General features: G+C 42.7%; 1 protein-coding gene across 1 annotated transcript; it reads right to left on the bottom strand.

Moving 5' to 3' along the window:
- Positions 1–272: 272 nt before the first annotated feature.
- ABRAXAS2 (abraxas 2, BRISC complex subunit) lies at positions 273–25056 on the bottom strand. Its single transcript, XM_046027651.1, has 9 exons — positions 24951–25056; positions 20918–21008; positions 16824–16860; positions 14396–14462; positions 8591–8781; positions 7685–7804; positions 7097–7181; positions 5408–5522; positions 273–2473 (listed from the first exon to the last, which is right to left on the bottom strand). Exons 1-9 carry the CDS (start codon positions 25047–25049, stop codon positions 2004–2006), a joined length of 1275 nt encoding a protein of 424 aa, XP_045883607.1. The 5' UTR covers positions 25050–25056; the 3' UTR covers positions 273–2003.
- Positions 25057–25062: the final 6 nt, after the last annotated feature.

Raw genomic sequence — 25062 nt, 5'->3', positions numbered from 1 at the left:
TCTAAAAAAAAAAAAAAAAGTGCCTTTGGGGGACTTCCTAAACTCAGTGTTGTACTCGACTGGTGCTTCTCTCTCTTGACACTCAACACATGCTCCTTGAAATCAACAGAAACATTTTAGTAAATTGTGTTCTTGGCTCTCCCCCGAAAGCAGCCTGACCAAAATTCTGCGTGCAGAATTTACAACTGTATGAAGTCCCCTGAGAGCAGCCTGAACGAGAACACTGAGGCGAGACCTTTCTGGGGCGCAGACACACGGGAAGACAACAGCACCAGGATTAAATAGTTTTTATTGTCACATTGAATTGCTTCGTCAGCTATACATTGTAGGTTTCAGTATGGCATAAAAATAAAGATATTTTCCTGAAGGTCAAAATCTGAACAGAAAAGATGGCAATGGCACTTAAAACAGAAACAAAAAAAAATAAAATAAAATAAATTCACACTGGCGCTGAAGCCGCTAGAAGGGAGCTGATAAGAACCGGAACACGTTTGCAGATAAAGTGGTCTGCAACGTTTCAAATCCAATGGCAGTGATGTAAGGCCAACAAAGCCACGAGAGCAGGAAAATACAGACCCACAGCGTGGTTCTTTGAAGAACGGTACTTTTACTATTTCGTGTTTCAGTCTACACTGGGTAATTTCATATTGGAACTCAAGCTCAGGGAGTAAACTTCTCTCCAACAAAATGAAACTTTTTCAGAACCTGGATTTGAGGTCTCTTGGACACCTTCCTTATTCTCCTAGGTTTTAGCTAGTTCAAAGGAAAGGCAGTTATGTCCCAAAGCCTTAACTTCATGGGCTGACCTCATCAGTCTCGTCATTTCCAAACCAGGAGCCTAACGTGCTCACGAATGTCTTTAGTGGTTTCACACATTCTGGGCAAAACTAGAAAACAAGCAGTAATTAAATAAAAATATAAGTGCATCCCAACAGAAAGTCTCTACACATTCCACAACTATCCTCCAAATAGCAATTAAAAAAAAAAATAAGTATGGTTATTTGGATTTAAAATGAATCTTTATTCACCAAGATTCCCAAACGGTTTATTAAATGTCTTTTCCTCCACAGATAAAACTAACACTAGGATTTGTCAAAAGAGCTAAATGAATTATATCCCTTATGTATGAACTTGGCTAAATCCACTGTGTCTGGAATCTGTTCATCCTAAAACTCAGGTCTGGAGCATAACTCCTTTCTGATGTATCCACTGCTGTGTGTCCTTCACCTTTAAGACTCCAGAACAGAGACCATGAATGTGGCTAGTGCAACACAGCAGTCACTGTAATTCCCCGAAAGAAAAATAAGTAATTTATTTTATGACATACTTATTTGGATGATTACTTACTGGTAATTAGTATTTCTACATTTTTTTTTTTAAAGGCAACCATTTTAAGTGACAATATATATCAGGCTAGTAGAAAAAAGTTGAAACAAAGCCCTCTCTTTTGATCTCACAAAGTCATGCAGATAAGAGAAGGTACATCCGATTTGTTCCAATCAGGCTTCTTGGAATTATCAAAATTTCTTTCTGGCAAAGATGAATTTGGCTCATCATAGGAAGAAGGTTCTTTGAAGGCTGCTGCTAAACTCGCTTCCCTTTGAAAAAGTAAATTTCAAGGCATGATAGTGCAAGAGGTAAGTTTTTGATTTATAGAACATTTATAGACTAATTGTGCTTAGTCTCTAATTTCCAATTTATCTTAGAGAACAGAAACTATGTTGGTAAGTTTCACTTTGCCTAAATTTACCAGTACATCCATGAACCGCACCCAAATGAGGACAATTTGATTATCTCAGTGATTCTGTCAGGAAATCTGCACACTGGGTCTGCAGGTGAGAACCGGCGACGTGAGGCCCCTACCAGCTCTGTGCTCGAGGACCCTCCTGTGGGGTGGCCAGGGGTCTGAGAACGCAGTTCTCCCCCCCAGATTAAGTCCTCAAAAAACTCTCTCAATAAGCCATTAAGAAAAACAGTGCTAAGTGGAGAGTTTCTTTGTTGAGCTAAATCTGGGAGGTCTGAGTGTTCCTGGAGCCGCCGTCGGGATGTGTCAGGGGTCGAGGATCCCGCGAATGGGAGCATTCGCTATTAGAGGGTTCTGTGGGGTCAATCAGATTTTCATAATCACTGTCATCTGATTCCTCAGCGCTGTCTGCAGCTGCTCTTTGGGACGGAGGAAGGTCTGTGCCACTTCCGGGACACTTCAGTCCGGCACTGGTGGAAGCATAGCTGGACGAACCCACGGCTTGAGGTCGAGGCATGAAGACGCTGCTTTCCATGCGCGAGTGGCTCAAAGTACTTTCTTGATTGTTTGCGTGAAAATCGGAATAAGGGGGAGGAGGATCAGAGGCCTCTGCATCTCCAAGTGGACTTCGACCTTCGGCTGCAAGCCCACAATAGGGCATCCGAGGGCTGAATGCCGGCCCCAGACTCTCGGATGGCACCTGTCTGTGGGTCACCGCCTGCTGCGATCCTGGACGAAAACAGAAAGAAAACTGTAACGCTTCCTCTAGTTTCACAGCTTTGCAGTCAGTGCATTAAACGGTCAACCTGGGGCGCCTGGGGGGCTCAGTGGGTTAAGCCGCTGCCTTCGGCTCAGGTCATGATCTCGGGGTCCTGGGATCGAGCCCCACATCGGGCTCTCTGCTCAGCGGGGAGCCTGCTTCCCCCTCTCTCTCTCTGCCTGCCTCTCTATCTACTTGTGATCTCTGTCAAATAAATAAATAAAACCTTTAAAAAAATAAAAATAAACGGTCAACCTGAGTGTTCTGGAAAATGGCAACAAAGAAGTGAAACTGACAGTTATCTTAAACTCGCACAGTACTTCAGAATTTATAAATCCTGCTGTTATACATCAATCCCTTTAGGCCTCAGAAAACCTGAAGTGTTACTGTCGTCATCACCAATATCATCACTTCCAAATTATGGGCGAAGAAGCCAGAGTCCAGAAAGGGGAAGTGACGTCACTAAAGGAGCGGCTAGCAGTGCGGCCCCTGACACGCAGAGCAGCTGTTTTAACTGCAGGTCCTGCGCTGCTTCCCTCCCCTGCTGCTCACCCTGCTCTCAGACCGTGGGGGCAGAAAGACGAAATACACAGTCCTCACCACCCTTGGCACTCATCTCAGTGTGAGTTTCTTCTTTGACAGAATTTGCATCACAAAACCATATTTCTTTTTCTTTTTTTTTTTTTAAGATTTTTATCTACTGGGGCACCTGGGTGGCTCAGTGGGTTGCCTCTGTCTTCTCCCAGGTCATGATCCCAGGGTCCTGGCATCGAGCCCCACATCGGGCTCTCTGCTCAGCGGGGAGCCTGCTTCCCCCATCTCTCTGCCTGCCTCTCTGCCTACTTGTGATCTTCCTCTCTGTCAAATAAATAAATAAAATCTATAAAAAAAAAGATTTTTATCTACTTATTTGACAGAGAGAGAGACAAGAGAGGGAACACAAGCGGGGGAGTGGGGAGGGAGAAGCAGGCTTCCCACTGAGCAGTCGGTTAGGCCTCTGCCCAAGATCGAGAGCTCTCCACCAACTGAGGCTCCTGATACAACGTATTTTCAGGCATGTTCTGGAATAGTCCAGAGCACATCTGGACTCATACCTATGAGTCCCTTGCCTTGAAAAATACTGGTATAAAATTTAGAAAAGAACAAGTAAAATAAAAACACCCATAATTCTATCACCCAGATAACACCGTCAGACTTTTAGAAAAAAGCACAAGATTTGGGGTTAAAATTTAGAAATTTAGATGTCGGCCCCACCCCCCTTTTCTAAATTCCAGTTTTATTATCCAGCCGTGTTTGCGTGTGTGTGCACATGCGTGCCAACTTGTTATCTTTGCCAAATACATAAATAAAATCTTTTTATAAAAATAAATATAAAATATATAATTATAAATACAATTGTAAATATAAATATAAAAATTTATAGATTTTTATAAAATAAAAATAAAAAATAAGTAAAAATTAAATAAAATAAACACAGCTGAGATCACATGTTTATGCCATTTTATATCCTACTGTTTTCACTTAAGATTATATACTGGGCATTATCCCACGTCATTAAAAATTCGCTTCAATGGGACGATATTCCACCCTATAGATATGTCATAATTCATTCAACTATTCTACTGCTATTTATTCAACTCCTCCAGTAGGTTGTTTCTCAGATTTTAGAATCATAAAGTTGTGATTAATATTCTTATACATCAATCCGTGTCTGCATTTGATTGTTTCCCAAAAAATATAACACTAAAAATGAATCAGGGGCGCCTGGGTGGCTCGGTTGGTTAAGCCTCTGCCTTCAGCTCAGGGTCATGGTCTCAGGGTCCTGGAATGGAGCCCCACATTGGGTTCTCTGCTCAGCGGAGAGCCTGCTTCCCCCTCTCTCTCTGCCTGTCTCTCTGCCTGTGATCTCTCTCTCTGTCAAATAATTATTTTTAAAAAATGAATCAGGTATCATCTACCCAAAAAATATAAATGACATTTTAATTGGTTTGCAAGTATTCTTTTTAAATTAGGAAAGGTTATAAATCTAACATACAAACGTTAAATCTGGTAGCATTACAGTAAACATGTCTATTCTCATGCTGGAATCAATAGATTCCTGGGCCTCCTTCTCATTCAGCCAGCTGGTTCCTTAGCTCATTTGTATCCACTCATCTACAGCTACCACAAACCAGACATTTAAAGCCTCTGTTGTGACCATGACTGTGAATCAAATATGAAGTGATAAGAATACTGGATAGCTCCTTTATGTGGCTATGTGATGAACACAGGATGCAGTCCCCATCCGCTAGGTTTGCCGGGAGGTTAACTCAGTGAGAAACATCCCAGCCGAGGTAAAGAGATCATAGTAGTCCACGCAGACACGTCTCCACCAACCACTTCTCGGGATTTACTCTAACTTGCTTCGTGGAGGCACTTTTACAGTTAATCTTTTCTCTTCTAGTTTAAAATACTTGAAGGGGGTCTACGGCCATACCACCCTGAACGCGCCCGATCTCGTCCAAAATTCTTGAAGGGGGCGGGGCACCTGTGTGGCTCAGTTGTTAAGCGATGGCCTTGAACTCAAGTCCTGATCCCACGGTCCAGGGATCGAGTCCCGTATCTGGCTCCCTGCTCAGCGAGGAGTTGCTTCTCCCTCTCCCTCTACCCCTGCTTGTGTTCCCTCTCTCCCTGTGTCTCTGTCAAATAAATAAAAATCTTTAAAAAAAAAAAAAAAAAAAGATACTTGAAAGGGTACCATGAAAAACACTCGTCTGTTCTGGAAGTACAAGAATGCTCCTTCACTAACAGCCTCATGGGGGGCTTGAAGACTGTAGAAGGATTCCCGTGATTCATCCTGTGGTTTGATGTTTGAAAAAGACATTTCCCTGACACCGAATGGTGAAAATAATAGGAAAACTCACTTCTTTCTTGCTCCTTTTCATTTTTCCTCTGAGTGATTTGTCTTCTTAATTTGTTCACTTCTGCCTGACAAGATTCAACAACTCGCTCACTCTTTTCTACATCTGCACACACTGCCTGAGGGAAAAATGACAATAGGAACAATCAGTTTCAAATCCAAGCACAAGACAACCCATGAAGATAGCCCAGACTGCAACCCTAGGAAGGGACCAGATGCTTTACTGAGTCAAAAAGCAGCCATGTGAGGCAGAACAAGATCATGAAGGTCCAGGGGACCAGTATCACGGTTCACTGACTTGCTTTTCCTAATTTTGTTATGATGATTTCTATTTAGCCTGTAAATTCTTGAAAAGTTAGGGTTAAGGTGGGAAAAATTTCATTTTTCCCTCTCAATGATTCTTTTTTATTAAACTGAAAGAAGGATTTTTGATACCAGTCTAGCATACAAAGGACGAACAACAGGTAAGACAGGAATGAGATGCTTTCAACTTTAATTTATAACCAACAAACAAAAATCAGATGTCACAAAGAGACTTACTTAACAGAAAATATTTATAACTGGGGGAGTGGGAAAGAAAGTATGTTTCAAAGTCGAGAATCTAAATACAGACAGCTAGTGAGGCCACAGCCCTGCCCTCGACCATCCGGATCAGGGCTCTCTATGCGAGACCCGGGTTTGCAGAGCAGGCCTTAGTCACTCGGCAGCAAATGCAGAACAGCCACTTTGAAGTCAGCTGGATAGTGCGGATGGTCTGAAAAGAGCGTGGTCATGAATTTAGGACAAAAAGCTGTTTTTCACTGCACGTTCCTTCCACAGCAAAAATCCCAGAAACTGCTGGAAAGTAGGCCAGTCACCAGTGAGCCTGTTTCACTGCTAGGTGGGCCGTGATCCGACTGTGGAACGCAAACCCTGGAAACTGCCCGTTGTAGGCTTTCTTCTTTAGCCCCAGGCAGATCCCTCTGCTTTCTTCTTTTTCAGCAGCTGCCTACATTCCCTTCTGTTCCTTGCGGCTTCTTCGTCAAAGCCAGGCTCTCTCTGGGCCTGGGAGAGCCTCTATCAGGCCTGCCACCCTTCTTCTTGTTCTCAAAGCCTCTTTTGTTCTCAGGGTTTAGGGCAAATGACTCCTAAGAACACACTGGGGATGATGAAAAGATCGTGGGAAAGTACTGTGAGCACCTAGCTCAGTAAGTGGCTTGGAGGAGATGTTTCCATAAATATTTGTTGCATGAATGACTAGGAATGAGAGGCTCCAGCGCAATCCTCCCACTCAATGAGGTAGCTGGGGGCAAAGCAAGTGACCCAGAGCGAAGGGGCAGAGCTGTACCAATTACCGGTGCCCTCAGATACGTCTCAACTTCGAGCGTACTGACGGAGACAGCTGTGGTCTTAGCAATCCTCTAAACTTGGAAGAGATTTCCCGAAAGAAAACACGGTTATCAACGGGGCATGCGCTTTCAGAATAGTAACAGAAACGCTGGACTCCAGACTCTACTTCGGGCCCATCATGAGACAACCTTTTGTAGGCCAGCATGAGTAACTACCCTGCGCATCCGAGATTATTTTGGGAAAGCACATTCTGACTTCTGGACCATGATTCATTCGTCAGTTGGGAGATTATTAAAAATTAAAGTAGAACTAAAAGCATTTGGACATTAGAAATGAGACAAAAACTAGTGAATAACTCGGTTACCTGCACTTTCTCCTGAAGTGCATTATAAACCTGATAAATCGCCCTGATGTCCTTCATGACTCCGTCCTTGTCAAAAAAGTCAGTACTGGAAGACAGGAAAACGAGGTCACAAAATTATTTTAATGGCTACGGACCCGAAAGGCATTTTTCTATCATTTCCATCTTCATTCACTACATGAATGCTACAACTCCAAGCGACTGAGCAACAACGCCCACGCCACGAGAGTTACAGAGAGGGGAAAAGAACCCATGTTACCAAGACAACTTGAAAAATAATAACAAGCTATACATTTTTCGGTGGCCACATTGAGCTTTGGAACCTCAGAAATATACATACTCTGTTCAAACTTTTACATCAAAAAAAAAAATTTTTTTTTGTAGCAAATGTTTAAATAAATGACAGGTAAAAATAAATGATCTTTTGATCAGCACAAAATTCTGACATACGGTGGTGGTGGTCTAGACTGCATGTCTAGACTGCATTTTTCAGCTTCTATCACATCAAAACAGATTTCACATGTCTCTGTAAAGCTGTCAAGCACTCTTCACAAAAGACAGGAAGACATTTTCATTGTACTTTCAACTCACCCATGCTCTTTGATAACTTTGGCGTAACTCTGAGAAGTGTTTGGCACTGAAGACACTTTATACTCCTGCTGGCTAGTGTTGCCTAGATTGGGGATGGCAAGGGTTATCCTTTGATTATACCTGTGGGAGGATCCAGAGAGAACGTGTTAAAGGCACTGCTCTTCCTGAACTCTGGGTCTCTGCGCTGCTGAACTAACAGGCTTTATGGGGCGGCTACTTGCACAGACGACCCAAGGATGCCTGAGTGAGGAGAAACTCGATGGTAAACTCCTTGAGAACAGAGGTCAGGTCCCCACAGCAATGGGCAGAGTGCTGAGGTGGTTTCAAGAGCTCAGGAAATACCTGCCGATTGATTAATTAATGAAACCTTGCAGATGGCTATTTAAGAATTTGTTTCCGTTGATGTCGATGTAATATAATCTACAAGTGAATTTCCAGAAGGAAACCTTTCTCTTATTGACAGACATCATAATCATATGATCTTTTTTGTTTTGTTTTGTTTTCACAAGTTCACAATGCAGAACCTTCATTAACCAGTAGGTGGATCAATCTGACAATTTTGTCTGTGAAATTGGTTTTAAAATTACAGACTTCCAGAGCAGTAGAACTGTATTTCTACATAATGGATCATGGAGAAGCAAATGATGATTTCCAGCTGTGTATTCCTGTAAGAATTTATGCACAATTAACATATCTTGCTAATGCTTCGTGGTTCAAAAACCATTTTAATTTATACAGCTGACAGGAAAACACCTTCTCTCAAACAAAGAAAACTAGCTGAAAGGGAATTATAAAAGCTTTTCTTTAAATATGCTACAAAATGCACATTTTCAAAGTTATAAATCCCAATTACATGTACCAACATCTTTACTATTTATTTGAGGCTGCTGGGAGCGCTTTCTTTACCTTCGATTTGGTCTAAAGAGAACATATTCTAAAGCATGAGTAGAATTGTTGGCGGTGGAGATGAAGCTGAAGAGAAGGAAGACAAGGTCGGGCACCCCGAGGATGCGGGTGAGCTGCTTATGGATAACCTGCTCTCGGTACGACATCTGCTGCTGTGTGTTTCGCCGGAATCTGTACCATCCAATAACTTTCTGCAGTAAAAACAGAAGGAAAAAAGGATGAAAGGTTGCATGAAATCTTAACGAATTTAATTCTGAATGTATCCATACAAACACTTGTACACATGTTCGTAGCAGCTTAACATACAACAGCTCAAAACTAAAAAGCAGCCCAGTTGTTCATCAACAGGTGATTGAATAAACAAACAAAATTCCTCGAAGAAAACATAGGCAGTAATCTTTTGACATCAGCCATAGAAACATTCTTCTAAACACGTGTTCTTTGGTGAGAGAAACAAAGCAAAAATAAATTATAGGGACTATATCAAAATAAAAAGCTCAGACATCTGGGTGGCTATTAAACAGGAGAAGATATTTGCAAATGATGTATCCAGTAAGAGGTTACTATCCAAAATACATAAAGAACTCATACAGAGGTGCCTGGGTGGCTCAGTGGGTTAAGCCTCTGACTTCGGCTCACGTCAGGATCTCAGGGTCCTGGGATCGAGTCCCGCATCAGGCTCTCTGCTCAGCGGGGAGCCTGCTTCCCCCTCTCTCTCTGCCTGCTGCTCTACCTACTTGGGGTCTCTATCTGTCAAATAAATAAATAAAATCTTTAAAAAAAAAAGCAAAGAAAGCCAAAGCTCCAGCTGAAGCCCCTCCACATGTAAAGATGAAGGGAGGGAAACAGAGGCGCCCTTTGAACACTTACCCTCATTGAATGAAACATTTAGATTAAAATACCATCATTAATCCTCTCACAATGGGGAAATCACAGTGAATCATTTCACAATGTATACGCCTATCAAATTAACACAATGTGCACTTTAAGTATCTTACAGTTTTGTATGTCAATTGTACCTCAGTGAAGCTGAAATAAAAAATAAAATACCAAAAAAGGAAAAAAAAATGTGAAGAGTGGTTTCCTTTAAAAAGAAGAAGAAGAAGAAGAAGAAGAAGAAGAAGAAGAAGAAGAAGAAGAAGAAGAAGTGGTCGTCTGCAAGAAAAGCCATCACCTGGCTGGAGGTACTGATGCCTGAGAATGTGGCCTGTTGCACTCTGAGCAGTACGTCTGGGGTGTGAGGAGTAACACGGGAGTCAGCTCCTTCGGAGGCCTCGGGGTGTCTCTACACCCTTTCCCTGGCACCCTGCAGAGACCTGAGCTTCGCCAGCACATTAGCTGCTCTCACGAAACACTCACGGATGAACAGAATCTTACAGGTGGCTACTGGATGAGGCATAATGCTTTTCACTTACGCGGATTCCAACTGTTTTATTCTACCTGTATTTTCTGAGACATGAGCCTTATGCATTTATCTTGTTTATCAACAGATAGAAATCAACTTATTCATTTGTTGTTTGCTAAAAGGACAACCCCATTATTCTTATTAATGAAAGATGAGATGCCAAACTCATTCACATTCATGACACCCGCGATTCTACCTTTTAGAGCTAACAAGATCGTTGCAAGGCTACTGAGAAACTTCCTGACACTAAAAAGCCCACTTCTGGCAACTACATCTGGGCCATGATGAAACAACTATGGACATCTTTCCCTACAACCTTGTTTCAGCCGAAGTTTCATAGACAACTTCTCACAAAGACTTTCCTCTCTACTCCCAACTAGATACTCATACTTTCTGGAACCAAAGCAACCGTCCCCGAGAGTGGGCATGCTTGTTATCTTCACCGTGGGAGCCTTTGGGCCTTACGATGATATTAAGGTGGCAGTTGTGTTTATCATCATCTACTGCACAGCAGATGCTTCCAGAAGGCAGAAACCCCCTTCTCACTTGCTTTGTTGGCCTTGGCCCCAAACCTGAGGCTTGCGCAAACTTGGCAAACACAAAATAGAGTCTGCCAGGGCAGTAATTCTCTGCACGTTGCAGTAGATGACCATGTTGTACCTACTGGGGGACACTCTCATAACAAAAACATTAGCCTTTGGATGCCTGGCTGGCTCAGTCGGTTAAGAGTGCAACTCTTGATCTCTGCACAGGTCTCGATCTCAGGGTCGTGAGATCGAGCCCCATGTTGGGCTCTACACCGGCTGTGGAGCCTACTTCAAAAAACAAAAAACAAAACATTAGCCCCTATCTTAAGTCTACGGTTAAAAAAAAGTTTTAGCAATGTTGTAGAGTTTCTGTATTTGAGAGCCACATGCCCTCCAGATAACAACAGATGTAGGATGTACTAAAGATCAAAACAGCAAATCCAATTTTACTTTGTTAATTATTATTATTTTAAAGATTTTATTTCGTTACTTGAGAGAGAGAGAGCAAGTACATAAGCTGGGGAGGGGCAGAAGGAGAGAGAGAATCTCAAGTGTGGGGCTCGATACTAGATCCTATGCATGACCCCAAGATCACGAACTGGGCAGAAATCAAGAGTCAGATGCTCAACTGCCTGAGCCACCCAGGCACCCCAATTTAAATTTTAATAAGCTCTACACCCAACATGGGGCTTGAACTCATGACCCAGAGATCAAGAGTCACAAATTCTACTGAGTCAGCCAGGCACCGCCCGGCAAATACAATTTTTAAACCCCCAAATTAATTTAGAAATGCGTCCTTATCTACAGCTAAAAAAAAAAAAAAAAACAAAAAACCCAGAAACAAAACAAAACCCTACCTGCTAGGCTCCTCTTCTTTTTTTCCCCCAACTTATTTTCAATTAACAAACACTGTTACAACCAAACTTTTCCCATAAAGTCCCCCTTCATCAGCAGCACCTCTCCATTCCCCTCCCCAGAATAAACACTTTTAAGTTTGGTTGCCTTCCTTCCTGATCTTTTTCTGTACATCTAAATACTCATTCAGATTTGTGTTTTTACATAAAACAGGCTCAAATTATGACACTACTTTTTTCATGTAACACAACTTTGAGATCTTTCTAGGTCATTACCCAAGAACTTCCCTCATTGTTTGCAATGGCTGCTTCATATCCCACAGCGTAGAGGTGTCAACACAACCGACTTGACCGTTCCGCACTGGTGGACATTTAGACTGCTTTCAAAACTCTTACTATTAAGCAAAGATGCAATAAACACCCTTGCACGCTGGGTTCCGAGGCCAGACTGCTGGGGTTAACCTTGGGCTCTACCATTACCCACTGGGGACCTTCAGCAAGTCACTCACCCCTGTTCTCTCAATTGTAAAATGGGGATGGTAAGAACAGCAATTTACCTCCTAGTTCTAACACCCGGAAGGTGCTTAGAATGCGGCCTGGCACAGAGTTGAGCTATTCATTAACACCAGCGTTTCGTATCTTTGTGCCTAGATCCAAATGTTTACTTGGGCCAGATTCCTAGAGGTGGGACTGCGTATTTAAAATGCAGGGCGCCTGGCTGACTCAGTACGTGGAGCACGTAACTCTTGATCTTGGGGTCCTAAGTTTGAGCCCCACATTGGGCATTGAGATTACTTTAATAATAATAGTAAAGAAAGTTAAAAATAAAATTCTGTTACTGCAAAACTCTTCTCTTAACTGTTTGTTATCAACTTACATTCCCACCAACTACAGCTTTCCCATTTCCCAAAGCCTTACCCAAAACTGGGTATTAGCAATCTCTTTACACTTTTGCTAATCTGATGGGCAAGAAAATAGTATCATGCTGTTTCAGTTTGCATTTCCGGATTGAAGATAAACATCTTTTCATTATTTCTTGGCCATTTGTGTATTTCTTTTTTCTTTTGTGAATTTCCTGTTCATATTCTTTATTCATTTTTGTCACTTTGAATTTTTTTCATCTATTTAAAAAAATACTTCAGGGCGCCTGGGTGGTACTGTCACTTAAGTAACCCAGTCTTGGTTTCAGCCCAGGTCCTGGTTGTGGGATTGACCCCCACATCAGGCTCTGCACTCAGCATGGAGTCTGCTTAAGATTCTCTTTCTCCCCTCTCCCCGCCCCTCCCACTCATGCTGTCTCTCTCTTCCAAATAAATAAATAAAATCTTAAAAAAAAAAAAATACAGGTGCCTGGGTGGCTCAGTTGGTTAAGCAACTGCCTTCTGCTCAGGTCATGATCCTGGAGTCCTGGTATTAAGCCCCACATCAGGCTCCTGCTTCTCCCTCTGACCTTAATGCACTCTCTCTCTCTCATTCCCTCTCTCAAATAAATAAATAAAATCTTTAAAAAAAAAGAATTCCTGTTACTTTTAATGTGTAGTAAGTACTCTAGAAAACTGCTCCGATAAGAATTTTCATGGAACAAATTTCAGTTTTAGAAAGTATAATAAAAGTTCATTGTCTAAGATATAAATGGAATGAGGAGATAGGCTGGAGCTGGGATAGGAAGGATGGACTCCTGAGAGATTCCAGAATATATACTCCTGAGCACGTCACTGAAAACAAGAGAGCTGGACCCCAATGTCTGTGGCTGCTCTAACTCCCTTTCCCAGGTGGACGGTGATGGGGTCAGACTCCAGAAACCTGAGATCATCATCATCCATAAAGCTGTCTGTCCTTTCTTCCGTCCTTCCCAGTCTTCCTTTCATCTTACCTGCTTTTCTTTCTGCTTTTCCAACTGATGGCGCAACTGAGCCAGCCCGCACATCGCCGAGGATGCTGACTTCCTCTGACTGCACTCTTTACTCCTGGTGCCCTTCTTCAGACACCTCGGGAGCCAAGTCCCACAGTGCTGATTCTTTTTTTCCACGAGTAATCTTTTAAAAGCTTTTTCATAATACATGCTTCTTTTTTTTTTTTTAAGATTTTATTTATTTATTTGACAGAGAGAGAGATCACAAGTAGGCAGAGAGGCAGGCAGAGAGAGAGGAGGAAGCAGGCTCCCCGCGGAGCAGAGAGCCCGATGCGGGGCTCGATCCCAGGACCCTGAGATCATGACCTGAGCCGAAGGCAGCGGCTTAATGCACTGAGCCACCCAGGCGCCCCCATAATACACACTTCTAAACAAAGGCATTTTTTTGTGTGACAAACTGAAAACTTTTATTAATATTTTTTCCCTCAAGGGATGGTTTAATAACAAATCTACTTTTCTGGAATTAATATTTCAAGGTAGAAAAGTAAAACCCACACATGGTACAACAGAATAAATTATAAATGAGATCATCGACAATGCCGCAGCAATAAAACTGGTTCATTTTCTATTCAGACTTGCTTACCATACATAATCAGAACATTATATGCATATGTTGACAGAAATAATGAACAAATGACCTTTTGGAAAAACACCTATGTTTGGCGTTAATTGAACTTGAAAGGGTAACGTATCCAGAGATGTTTAATTATGACTTACCTTCTTTAGACATTTTTTTCCTGGTTATAAAATTAATGCATGTATGTAAGATACTTGCAAAATTACTTTTTAAAATTACAAAAGAGAAAAAGAGAACCACCCAGAATCAACTCAACTAATTTTTGACTCTCTAGAGTATGGTTCTTGTTTTTCCTTCCGATTTTTACATAATGGAATCACACTATAAATATCTACATTTTTTTTCTATTGATAGGTTATAAACATTGTCTCACATCTGCATTTACCCTTAAAATCTACTTAAGTTAACAGAACTCTCATACATTAATATCAAATCCTATTGTTTCATTTTACATTCCTTTCTGGGTTTAAGTTTAGGTGATAAAATAAACTATGATTTCCAAATCGGACTGGGCAACAAAAAGGACATACCTTTCTCCGATCCTTAAGAATCCTGTCCAAACTCTCTTCGTTAACTTTGCTTGCATAGTCATAAAAACTGTATTTTTTTAAAGAAAATACATTTTATTAAAATTGTATGGTATTTAGAAAGGAATACACTTAGCCTCATGTGTCTATGGGTCACTGAATCCTAAAAGTTGGTAATCAAGATATAAAGATACAATTGCTTTTCTTCAACAGATAACCAGAGAAATCAATCTCAACGCTTCACTGATGATATATCTTTTGCATCAAAGAATACTCAAGAGACTGCTACATTCAAAAGGTATTACTTCCACATGTGGGAGGTACTGATGGCAAGTAATTAGAAAACGTGTGGTTTCCAATGGCTGTGACATCTTTTCCTTGTTTCTAAGTAGCAGTTACTTATGGGGGAAAAAAGAATACAGGAGCTTACTTTCTGAGAAATGCAGAAGGGAAATGAACATCTGTTGAATGCTTAAGAGGCCTGGCTGCACGCTTTCTCAGCTTGCTTCTTTTCATTCTTGCCTCAGTGCTGGTAAGTAGGTATTCCTGTAGCTCAACACGTCCCAAGTTTTATTCCCAGTTTTGTAGGTAAAGATACTTAGGTTAAGTGACTTGCCCCAAACTATACAGGTGGAAGATGGAAGAGCTGGGCTTTGAAGCCAGGTCTGCCCCTCAAACAGACCTAGCCGACCGGGATCCTACGGTAAGCAGGCATAATGATGTGTGGGTTCTCCTAGTATTGACTGTGCTTTTGGGAATCCCATCCTTGGGACACCAGGGGTGGCTCAGTTGGTTAAGCATCTGCCTCAGGCTCAGGTCATGATCCCTGGGTCCTGGTATCGAGTCCCTCTTCAGGCTCCCTGCTCAACAGGGAGCTTGCTTCTCCCTCTCCCTCTGCCCCTCCCCGCACTCATTCTCCCTCTCTCCCTAATAAATAAAATCTTAAAAAAAAAAAAAAAGGGAAAGCCATCCTTCCTCCCTCAGCCCACCACCATGAGGCCCAGGCCTTACAAAGCAGTAAGAAGTTCAAGAAATGGTCAAAAGAAAGAAAACCCACGGACTGGGAGTCAAGAGATACCAGCCCAGCCCAGCTCTGCTTCTCACGGCACGATCCTGGGCGAGCCCCTGAACCTACGCGCTCTCCACTTCCCTCTATACAGAAGAAAGAGTGTGGAGCACACACATGACTTCCAAGGTTTCCTTCAGCTGTAAGAATTGTAGGTGTGTGATTTAAACTTAGTTAAATCCTTCTGGGACAATTCTACCGACAGCATTGCATGGAATTCCTCAGAAGGGCAAGGCAGGGCACACCTGGGAGAGCTCTGCAGAGTCAGGGCCAAATCAGACACTTGTATGGACCCAACACAGCCAGTGTGTGAACCATGGCCTGAATCCTTTCATTCGCTCTGAGATTCTTCTCAAACGAACTGCCTGTCTCGCTTCCCACTCCTCTTTCAGTTACATGCAAACCTAAAAGTGATGAGGATCTTGGCTGCTTTTAGACTTTGTCCACAGGTAACCTTCCTGCAGGAGAACAATCTTCTAAAGTAGTAAATGGATAGTATCTGTGTGTGGTGGGGCAGGGGGCCCCCCAGTAGTTCTCGGGTGCAAGGGCCTGGGTGTGTGGGCCAGCTGAGAATGGGACAGGGATCAGGATGAAAGCAGCAGGGGACATACAGCAGGAACAGCTAGGCACCAACGGTTGGCAGGTGTTAAAGAAGGGAGTGCTGACCAAGAGTGCCGAATCCTACTCCGGGAAGGACTGGCTCCTGGGAAGGTAGAACATGCTGGGGTGGGGGGTGCTTAAGAAAGAGCTGAAATCATCACACCAGCCAGCAGGTGGAGGGCTCTGGGGCTGAGAGAGCAGAGGCCTGCATATTCTCTGGGGAGAAGTGTGGTGGATGGGGGATATTGGCCCTTGTCTCTCTCACCCACCACACATCTGTCATTTGCTCCCTCCCTTCGGAATGTCGCTCCTCCCATTTCTTTCTCTTGCTGCCCTTTGGTTGGTCTTAGTATGCAACTGGTGTACGTTAACTTACATACATGCAAAAAGAAAGTTCCATGTTCCCTTTCCTTATATTTTAAAGTTGAACACTGAACATTTTTTATTCTTCTTAAAAACACCCATTAAATTCTTTTATCTGTATGTGATTCTTGACTAACTTCCTGCTCTGTGGCTGAAAAGTCCTTGCTTGGGAGGCTGCTGGGGTAGACTTTCACTATAAACCACGGAGGCCACGATTTACACCATTCCTCCCCTATCTCTAACCTTACACACACTGGACACTAAATAAACAAGTGAATTTGGATGCCCTCAGTTACACCTGGGACTTTATAGCCACAATCAGGTACAAGCCTATATTCAATAGTTTTTAATCAATTAATCCTCCAAAAAGGACTAAAAGGGACAAAGGAAGATGTGGCTTACCTAAAAAGCTTTGAACACGGCTGATGATTATGGATTTCTGTAATTAGAAAGAAGGAACACAGTTCCTTAGTTAATCATGTAAGACACAGGCAAGTACAAAATAGCCTACTTGTTTGTTTACTGAAATCTCAAACAATAAAAAGACAGTTTTCCTCTCCCAGACAGGTGCTGTATGTACACTAGTGAGGGCAGTGTGTCTTCTCAACACTGAAACTCAGGGACACCTTTTCAGGACAAAGTAAGCTGGAGAACACGTTCTGTTTCCATTTGTCCACAGCTGATGAGCACATATCCGAAAGCTTTTACTCAGGAACACACAGCCATCGTGCGCCCTCATGCCATCTCACCTAGCTAAACAAAGCATAAGAGGGAAAAGTAACAGCTAACTGGAAGCATTTAATCAAAGTGGATAAGCAGTGTGAGGGCAGCTTGGGGAGAGGAGGGCCTAACCGCCCTACCATCAATAACCCACTACTGACTCAGGACAAGCTGGGCCAGGCATTCTGAAGGGGAAGGAAGGAGAAAGCTCTGGACGCCTGTTAACCCCTTCAAAGATGGTCAGCACCAAGGGAAACAGGCCTTTGTAAGGGAGATCCTAACAGCTTCTGGAAAGATTGCTCTGATTACCCAGAGGAAACAAGTACTTCAAGCTCATCAGGGGGCTTAGGATCTGGGTGGCTTTCTAAGACCATGAGACTAATTAACCACTCCATCTTATTCCTAACATTCTTCTAGACAGAAACTCATCACCTGCTGTCTAAAAAGCCACAGGCACAGAGCTTCAGGCTGCAACTTTAACACAATTAAAATGAACCCATGACCCTGGTGGCCATGGGACTCTGCCCATTAGCTTCTGTACTGATGTCAATGCTGCCAAAACATACGCACAGATGCAATCCTTCCACTGGAAAGACGAGTTTCCTTGCCTGGCATGGCTGTTGACACAGTGATGCAAATAAGAAAACTTCATCCAAAAATTGTTTCTTCTTTTACCACGAGCAATAATACAGTGCGCCATCCTACATTATTTCTGAGGTACTATTAGTAAATTAATTAGAATGTGGAACATTTATAGCAAAAACTTTACAGAGGGTTCAGGAAAAGAAAGAAAAGCTCACCTTCTCCTTTAAAGGAACGAGTATTTCTTAAAAACCCGACAGTGGATCTGGATCCCAAACACTCAGCGCTGTCACCAACTGCCCCAGCAGACTTCTGTCATGATTTACAGCTGGGATTAGCGGCACACTAAAGATACGCCCTAGATATCATGTCGCATTTGCTAAAGGAAGTTGGACCTTTCTCTGTAAGACTTTTTGCAATACCTAAACCCTCCATGGAAAAAACAGGGTGAAGGCCTCCAACATGATCCAGACGCAGACTGCAATGAAGCTGGCAGGAACACCGGCTGATAGACCGTTGGAAACCGGCAGGAGCAGGGCTGCCCCACCTGGGATTCCAGAGTCCGCCGTGCCTCTAGCGTTCATCCACACTGTAGATTCCTCTTGGCGTGTGTATGCGGGCACTCATTCCCTTAGCAGTTCGCCCCGCCCCCCCCCGCCCCCTCCCCACCTCCGCCTATTCTCCCGGATCTTCCTACCTCTGCTTCTCCTCCTGATGGAGACTCAACAGTTCCACCACTCCCTCCTCCATCCTTTCCAGTAACTGCGGTGGCATCATCTAATTAACTAAGGAAGCTCTTCCGTGGCTGCCTGCTCCCTCCCCTTCTAGAACTAAGGGTAGACAACTCTGCTTAAAGTGAGTCGGCCCAGCTTTTAAAATGAATACGCAGTTAACATATAATGCGGCACTTTGTGTTCAGAATGTAGCACTCTGGATGCAGTCCTTACTGTACAGAGTAAAAGTGTCTGTGCATGGATTCAGTCATTTGCAACAAATAACAACTTCGGTGGACTCATTTTATTTAAAACATCTTATGCTGGGAGTTAGGCTATGCCAGAAAATTTCTTGATACCACTGGCCTGGAATACTACTCCTGGCACTTGACCCAATGTCTGGCCTTCCAACCTAGGTTTGGAGTCCCCGTTTCTATTTCGAACACGTATTTAGTTTCAAAAGAAAACTAGTGTAATGATAACAATGCACCTAAGATAACACCAGCAAATACTCTGCTCACGAGAGCCACAATGGTTTCATACAATGAACGGAATAGAGCTAATAAATTAAACGTTGTGCAGCAGAAGATGGTTGTCATGGCGCTGCATTAACGGGGGCTCTATCGATTGGTACTTCTCTGTATCTACAGTACCATGGAAACGTATTTACTGAAAGAACCAGAAGGCTTATGAATCAGATACAATGCATGAAGCCGTAGAATTTGAATTATTTCCCATTCTACTTCTTTTAAAATAAATAAATAGCCAGAATATTCATCAGAAGTGCTATTTTTATGGTCACACCAGGTAACAGAGCTCTTTCTTGCTTGGTGTGCTGTCCGTTAACTACGTCTGACATTTTAACCTTCGCATACCAGATTAGTTTTGAAAATCCAAGTGCAAACAATAAAACTACACCCATGTTCCATGAAACCAAATTTTCCATTTTAGGATTTTAAAGAGTTACATGAAACAAAAACAAAACCTCAGTGAAAGAACAGCTGGAGACAGTATATTGAGTCTTTATTTAACAAGTCAGTATTGTGAGGAGTGGGTCTTATCATATGGGTCCTTGAGGAAATGAACTGTTCCTTGTTTTCCCCCAATCCTAACCCCACCTCAATCCTCACCCTGGCCTCCCAACCCGTATCCTAGAAGGCTATCAGAACTGGAAAGCTTGAAACTGATGATGTGGTCCCAACATAACCTAACCTTCCAGCAAAACTTCAAACCAAAACCACTCACCTTCACACTTTCTGTATATTCTCCACATAGAAACAGGCCAGATTACCTGTATATCTTGTGTACTCCCACCCTGCTCTGTGTTCTCTTGAATCCACTGCCCCCCGACCCTAAGTTCATGGCCTTCAGGATACCTTTACTCTCTACTACTTTTACCCACTAGCAGGGATGGGATTTTCTGTGTTCCTTTCTTACAGTACTCATCTTGTACAGTTGTCTGGGGCTTCTGTGCACTTGTCCTATCCTCCCCCCACTCCAGGAATATAGGGATGCACCTGGGCATTCCTCTCATTACCTGGCACACGCCTCACACACGGATGGTCAGTAAATGGTGGTAGCCTAAGTGAAGCAACCCTCGCTGAGACCTGAGTATCAGGATACACTGTTTGGTGACATGCTCAATGTGCAGCTGGAAGGAGTTTGATCCTTATTTATCAAAAGGAGACTGATCCAGGGGCGCCTGGGTGGCTCAGTGGGTTGAGGCCTCTGCTTTCGGCTCAGGTCATGATCTCAGGGTCCTGGGATCGAGCCCCGCATCAGGGTCTCTGCTCAGCAGGGAGCCTGCTTCCTTCCCCCTCTCTCTGCCTCTCTGCCTATTTGTGATCTCTGTCTGTCAAATAAATAAATAACATCTTTAAAAAAAAAAAAAAAAAAAAAAAGGAGACTGATCCAAAGAGAAAAAAAAAAAAAAAGAAAGAAAGAGAGAAAGAGACTGATCCAAAGACAGTCAGCGCATCTATAAATATTCCTTCGTCTTCCCCAACAATCAGCCCAAAACGATTTGGATCGCTCTCCAGAAGGCTGTGTAGATTTAGCAAATAGCTCATATAAACAAGTATGAACACCTTTGCCAGATCCCTCCGGGAAGGACGAGCCCAAAAGATCCCTGCATTTCAGTGTGTGCTGATGCCGACAACAGGGAATAGCCCAGTACGCAATCTAAGGGTTACTGTGGTTTTGAAGAGACTATCATGAGCAACAGCAGACAGCAATTCAGTAAAAGACCAGTTGGTGGATAAGAGCTTTATAGACTACCTAACCTTACAGTCAGCACTGCACGTTCACACTGACTTGTAAAACATTTCATACCAGCTATCGGTGCAAACGATTTACATTGTGATTTTAGCTGCTTTTTATGTACTCTTTTTATCTTTCAGATTAAAACCAGTTAAGGACCAAAGAACAAATCAAACAGCATTAATACAGAAAAAATATTCCTAAGCTCAGTGATAAACTCACCAATTACTTGCAGAAATTCTGTGTTGCTGATTTGTGAGTCACTGATGCTAAAGGTTTCTTCTTGTCTTACTTCTCCCAGCAGAAATCCTTCCTAAAAGTAATTAAAAAAAAAAAAAAAAAAGATAGTTGCAGACTAAAAGTATTTTTTACTGGAATTAAGATGAATTGAGAGCATTATATTTTAAAATAATTTTGACATTAATCCAAATAAGCTTACTATTGTATAAACCAATAAGACTAAAGCAATCTGAGATGTACCTATTAACTAGATTGCTTGGAAAAAGGATTCCATACACAATGAAATATTTTAATCCCCTAAAAAAAAACCCCTGTTTTTTTGAAGCAAAAATAAGCAGAGTGAATCCACTTCCTAAATCCTACGGAGTGTAACAACCAACATCAAAAAAGCTCAGGAAGCAGAAATATTCCAAGGCTGTTTTCTTGTAACAACATATAATTTATTTCATTGTTTTAAAAGCACTGTTAACGATACAAGGGTAAAGAAGTTAACACAATGCACAACGAATTGCTCTTGTACAGGGTGTGGGAAATGAGGATTTCAGCAAATAAATCACTCACATGAACGTTCTTCCTCAATAAATGCTGAGGTTACTTTCTTTACACCTTTGGAGAGCACAGGCCATAAATTCTGGATTACACAGCACATAACCTACTGTGGGAGCACTTGCTGTCATGTTGAGCACAAGCACAGTGGAGAACATTAACTCTATGTGCCTCAGTAACTTCCCTATGAGGATGGGCTAACAGGCTGCCTTGCAATCTCCTTTCTTGGAGAACCACATGGCTTGCTCCTTCCCTCCATCTGGCTTTTTACTCCAACGGCACCTTATCAGAGAGGCCTTCTCTGGCCAATGTAACAGAAACAGGGCACGCCAGACACTTTGTCCCCTGCGTTTTCTTCTCAGTCTTCTCCCAGCAGCCACATCCTTACATTAACAAATGCCTATGCCTACTAAAATCTAAGCCCCGTGAGAGCAGGGACTTTGTGCCTGTATATCTCAGCAACTAGCACAGTGCCCAACACACAGGAGGCGCCCAGTACATACTGGCTGAGCGTATCTGTGGGAACAGTGACCTTGTACTACGTACCTTTCTATTCCAGGCTGACCCTTCGAATCAAATACAGAGATTGCCTAGTTTAAAAACACTCCCAGTTGGAATCTGTGGGGGTGAGGAGGGAGAGACAGATGCTTTACAGCATAGCTTTTGTATTGGAATAGGGGAGGGAGTGTCTTAAGTTCCCAAACCATCACGTATAGGGCTTTTCTCAATCTTGAGTAATACACAAATCTCCCTTAAAAATTCTCTCAAACCTGAAAAAATATCTATGACTACTAGTTTGAGAAACAGTGACTAAATAAGCTTGTTTTATCCCATGAAAGCCTTTCAGCTATGAATTCTCACTACACAAGAGCAGCTTTCTCTTTATAACAAGTTAATAAAAATTAAGGTGAGGGGCGCCTGGGTGGCTCAGTGGGTTAAAGCCTCTGCCTTCGGCTCCCATCATGATCCCAGGGTCCTGGGATCGAGCCCCACATCGGGCTCTCTGCTCCGCAGGGAGCCTGCGTCCTCCTCTCTCTCTCTCTGCCTGCCTCTCTGCCTACTTGTGATCTCTGTCTGTCAAATAAATAAATAAAATCTTTTAAAAAAATAAAAATAAAAATAAAAATTAAGGTGAAAGCAATTTTTAAAAATTCCTACAGAACTTACATTTTAAGAACATATCTCCAGACTCCTAGTGTTCCACAGTCTAGCGATGCCAAATTTAGAAAATAAAAATATAGGATAGTGTTAAATTTGAATTTCAGATAAACAACAAACAATTTTTATGTAATATTTAAGATATACTTACACTAAAAAATTATTTCCTATTTATCTGAAATTCAATTTATCTGAGTGCCCTGTATTTTATCTGGGACCTCTATCACAGCCCTCAGTTTGAAAAAGTCAACAATGACAGCAAGACATTCTAAAGCAAAGTATGAACCAGGGCTTCTTATCTGCTGGTCTGTCCGAACACTGTTACTTTATAGAAGGAGGAGGCAAACATGGTGTGTGGGTTAAATCAAGCCTCGTGCCTGTAAGTGTACAGCCCACAAGCTCAGAATAGTTTCCACTTTTAAATGGTTGAAAAAAAAAATAGGAATATTTCATGACATGTGAAAATTATATGAAATTCAAATTCAGGGTCCATAAATAAAGTTTTATTGGAAACTGTCACCCTAACTAATTTATTGTCTATGGTTGCTTTCTCTGTACAACAGCAGAACTGACCAGTTGCTAAATAAACCACATGGGTCACAAAGCCTAAAATATTTACTTATCTGGAAAAAGCTTGCTAGCCCCAGCTCTACAGAATGAGTGGTTTTAAACGAATTTCTTGCCTGGAAAAAACAGGAATGTACAAAGGCAAATTTTGGTTCCTCAACTTAAAAATACGTAAAATTGACAAAAATATTCCATATATATAATTGTGGCAAGGTTAACATAACCAGCTATGGTCACATAAAATACACTTGCAAACTACTGTCAGGGTGAAAACTTCCATGAAGTCTAGCACCATGCCTGGCACAGAATAGATATTAAAGGAATAGGTCTTGAATTAAATTAGTAACAATCTAAGTAATGTAGCCATCTCCCTGCCATTTGTAGAAAAATGATCTGCTTTTCAACAGGTAGCTGCTTATTCTTAGAGTAGCCTCGCCTTTTACATAAACTGTGATATTACTAAGTACTCCAAGAACTAGAGATGTTAAAAAGCATTACTGAAACCATATTTAGTACTTTCATGGACACTAGGAGTATCACAAACCACCTATACATGGAAATGCATTACATTATTAAATAGCTAGCTCCAGCATCAAAGGCCTCAGCATCCAGAGACATCTGCTAACTCTGGAAAAACCCACGTTATGTGTATTCCTATCATTAATCTCTACCATCAACACTACACAGAGGAAAAGTAGAATAATTTAATGCCATCCAATTATCTAACAGAATCACCTCTATGGGATCAGTTTTTATTAATGGAAGCTAAAGTTGCAGACATCAAACCAAATTCAGTTCCTTATTCGACAGTGTATCATTTTGCTTTGTAATGATAACCTCAACCCCCCCCCCCCACTTATTAAATGAATTTGAGTAACTCATTATTAACATCTCTTAAAACCATCTCTCAATTTGGTGGACAGATTAATTATGTACTTAAAGATAAAAATTATCTAGTTTCACAAAGAAACTTCCAGCTAGGCGAATGACATTAAAAGACAATTCGGAAAATAAAGATATTGAAGCAGACAGGCTCTGCTCCCTCTGAGCTCCGAAGCCTATGCATTTCCGATCACTCATACGTAGGCCTGTCATTTCCCTATTTCACTGCGATTAGCGCTGTGGCTTTAGAACATTGCCAAGGAACTAAACATGCAACTTCAAGGCAAGCAGACCCGACACCTAACACTCCTGTTTACATTCTCCATTTTCCACTGAGGCGAAGAAAACACATGAACGTATCTCACAAGTATGAATAGTGACAGCCATGGTTTCCCTCGTCGCACCCCACGACAACCTGTGAGACCGGCGGGCGGGGCTGGGTGCCTCGGCTCCTAGACTAAAGCTCGGTCTCTCCGCTCTTTGCCCACCCCGGGAGCCCCTCGCAAGTCTAGAAGCCTGACTCTTAGGGAGGGGCAGACGCCTGGTCTCCAGTAAGCGACTCTTGACAGTGCCGGCGGCCAACCTAGACAGCTTTGCTAAAAGGGAGACGGCTGTCCTGAGAGGGCCAGGAGGCGGCAGGCACTGAGTGAGGGGGCCCATCCCGGGGACGAAGGAGCCCAGGGCAGCAGGAGCTCGCCGGGGGCGGGAGCCGCCCGGGTCACCAGCCCCTAGGGCCGTCCCGGGAGTCTGGGCGGGGGGGGGGGGGGTGGGCGAGCCGCGAGTGGTCCCGGCTTGGCCACAGGCACGAGCCCGGGGCCAAGGCTGGAGGCTCCAGCCGCCGCGGCGGGGGCCCGGCACCTACGTGGTCGGCGTTGCTGTTGGCGCTGTGGAAACACACAGCGCTGAAGGTGTAGCCCGAAATGGAAGCCGCCATGATGGAAATCTCCAACTCCCCCATCATGCCCCGCGGAGGG

The sequence above is a fragment of the Meles meles genome, chromosome 13 (assembly GCF_922984935.1).
Source record: "Meles meles chromosome 13, mMelMel3.1 paternal haplotype, whole genome shotgun sequence".
Lineage (NCBI taxonomy): Eukaryota > Metazoa > Chordata > Mammalia > Carnivora > Mustelidae > Meles > Meles meles.
The sequence above is the reverse complement of the archived record's forward strand: the minus strand, read 5'-3'. Positions and strand labels throughout refer to the sequence as shown.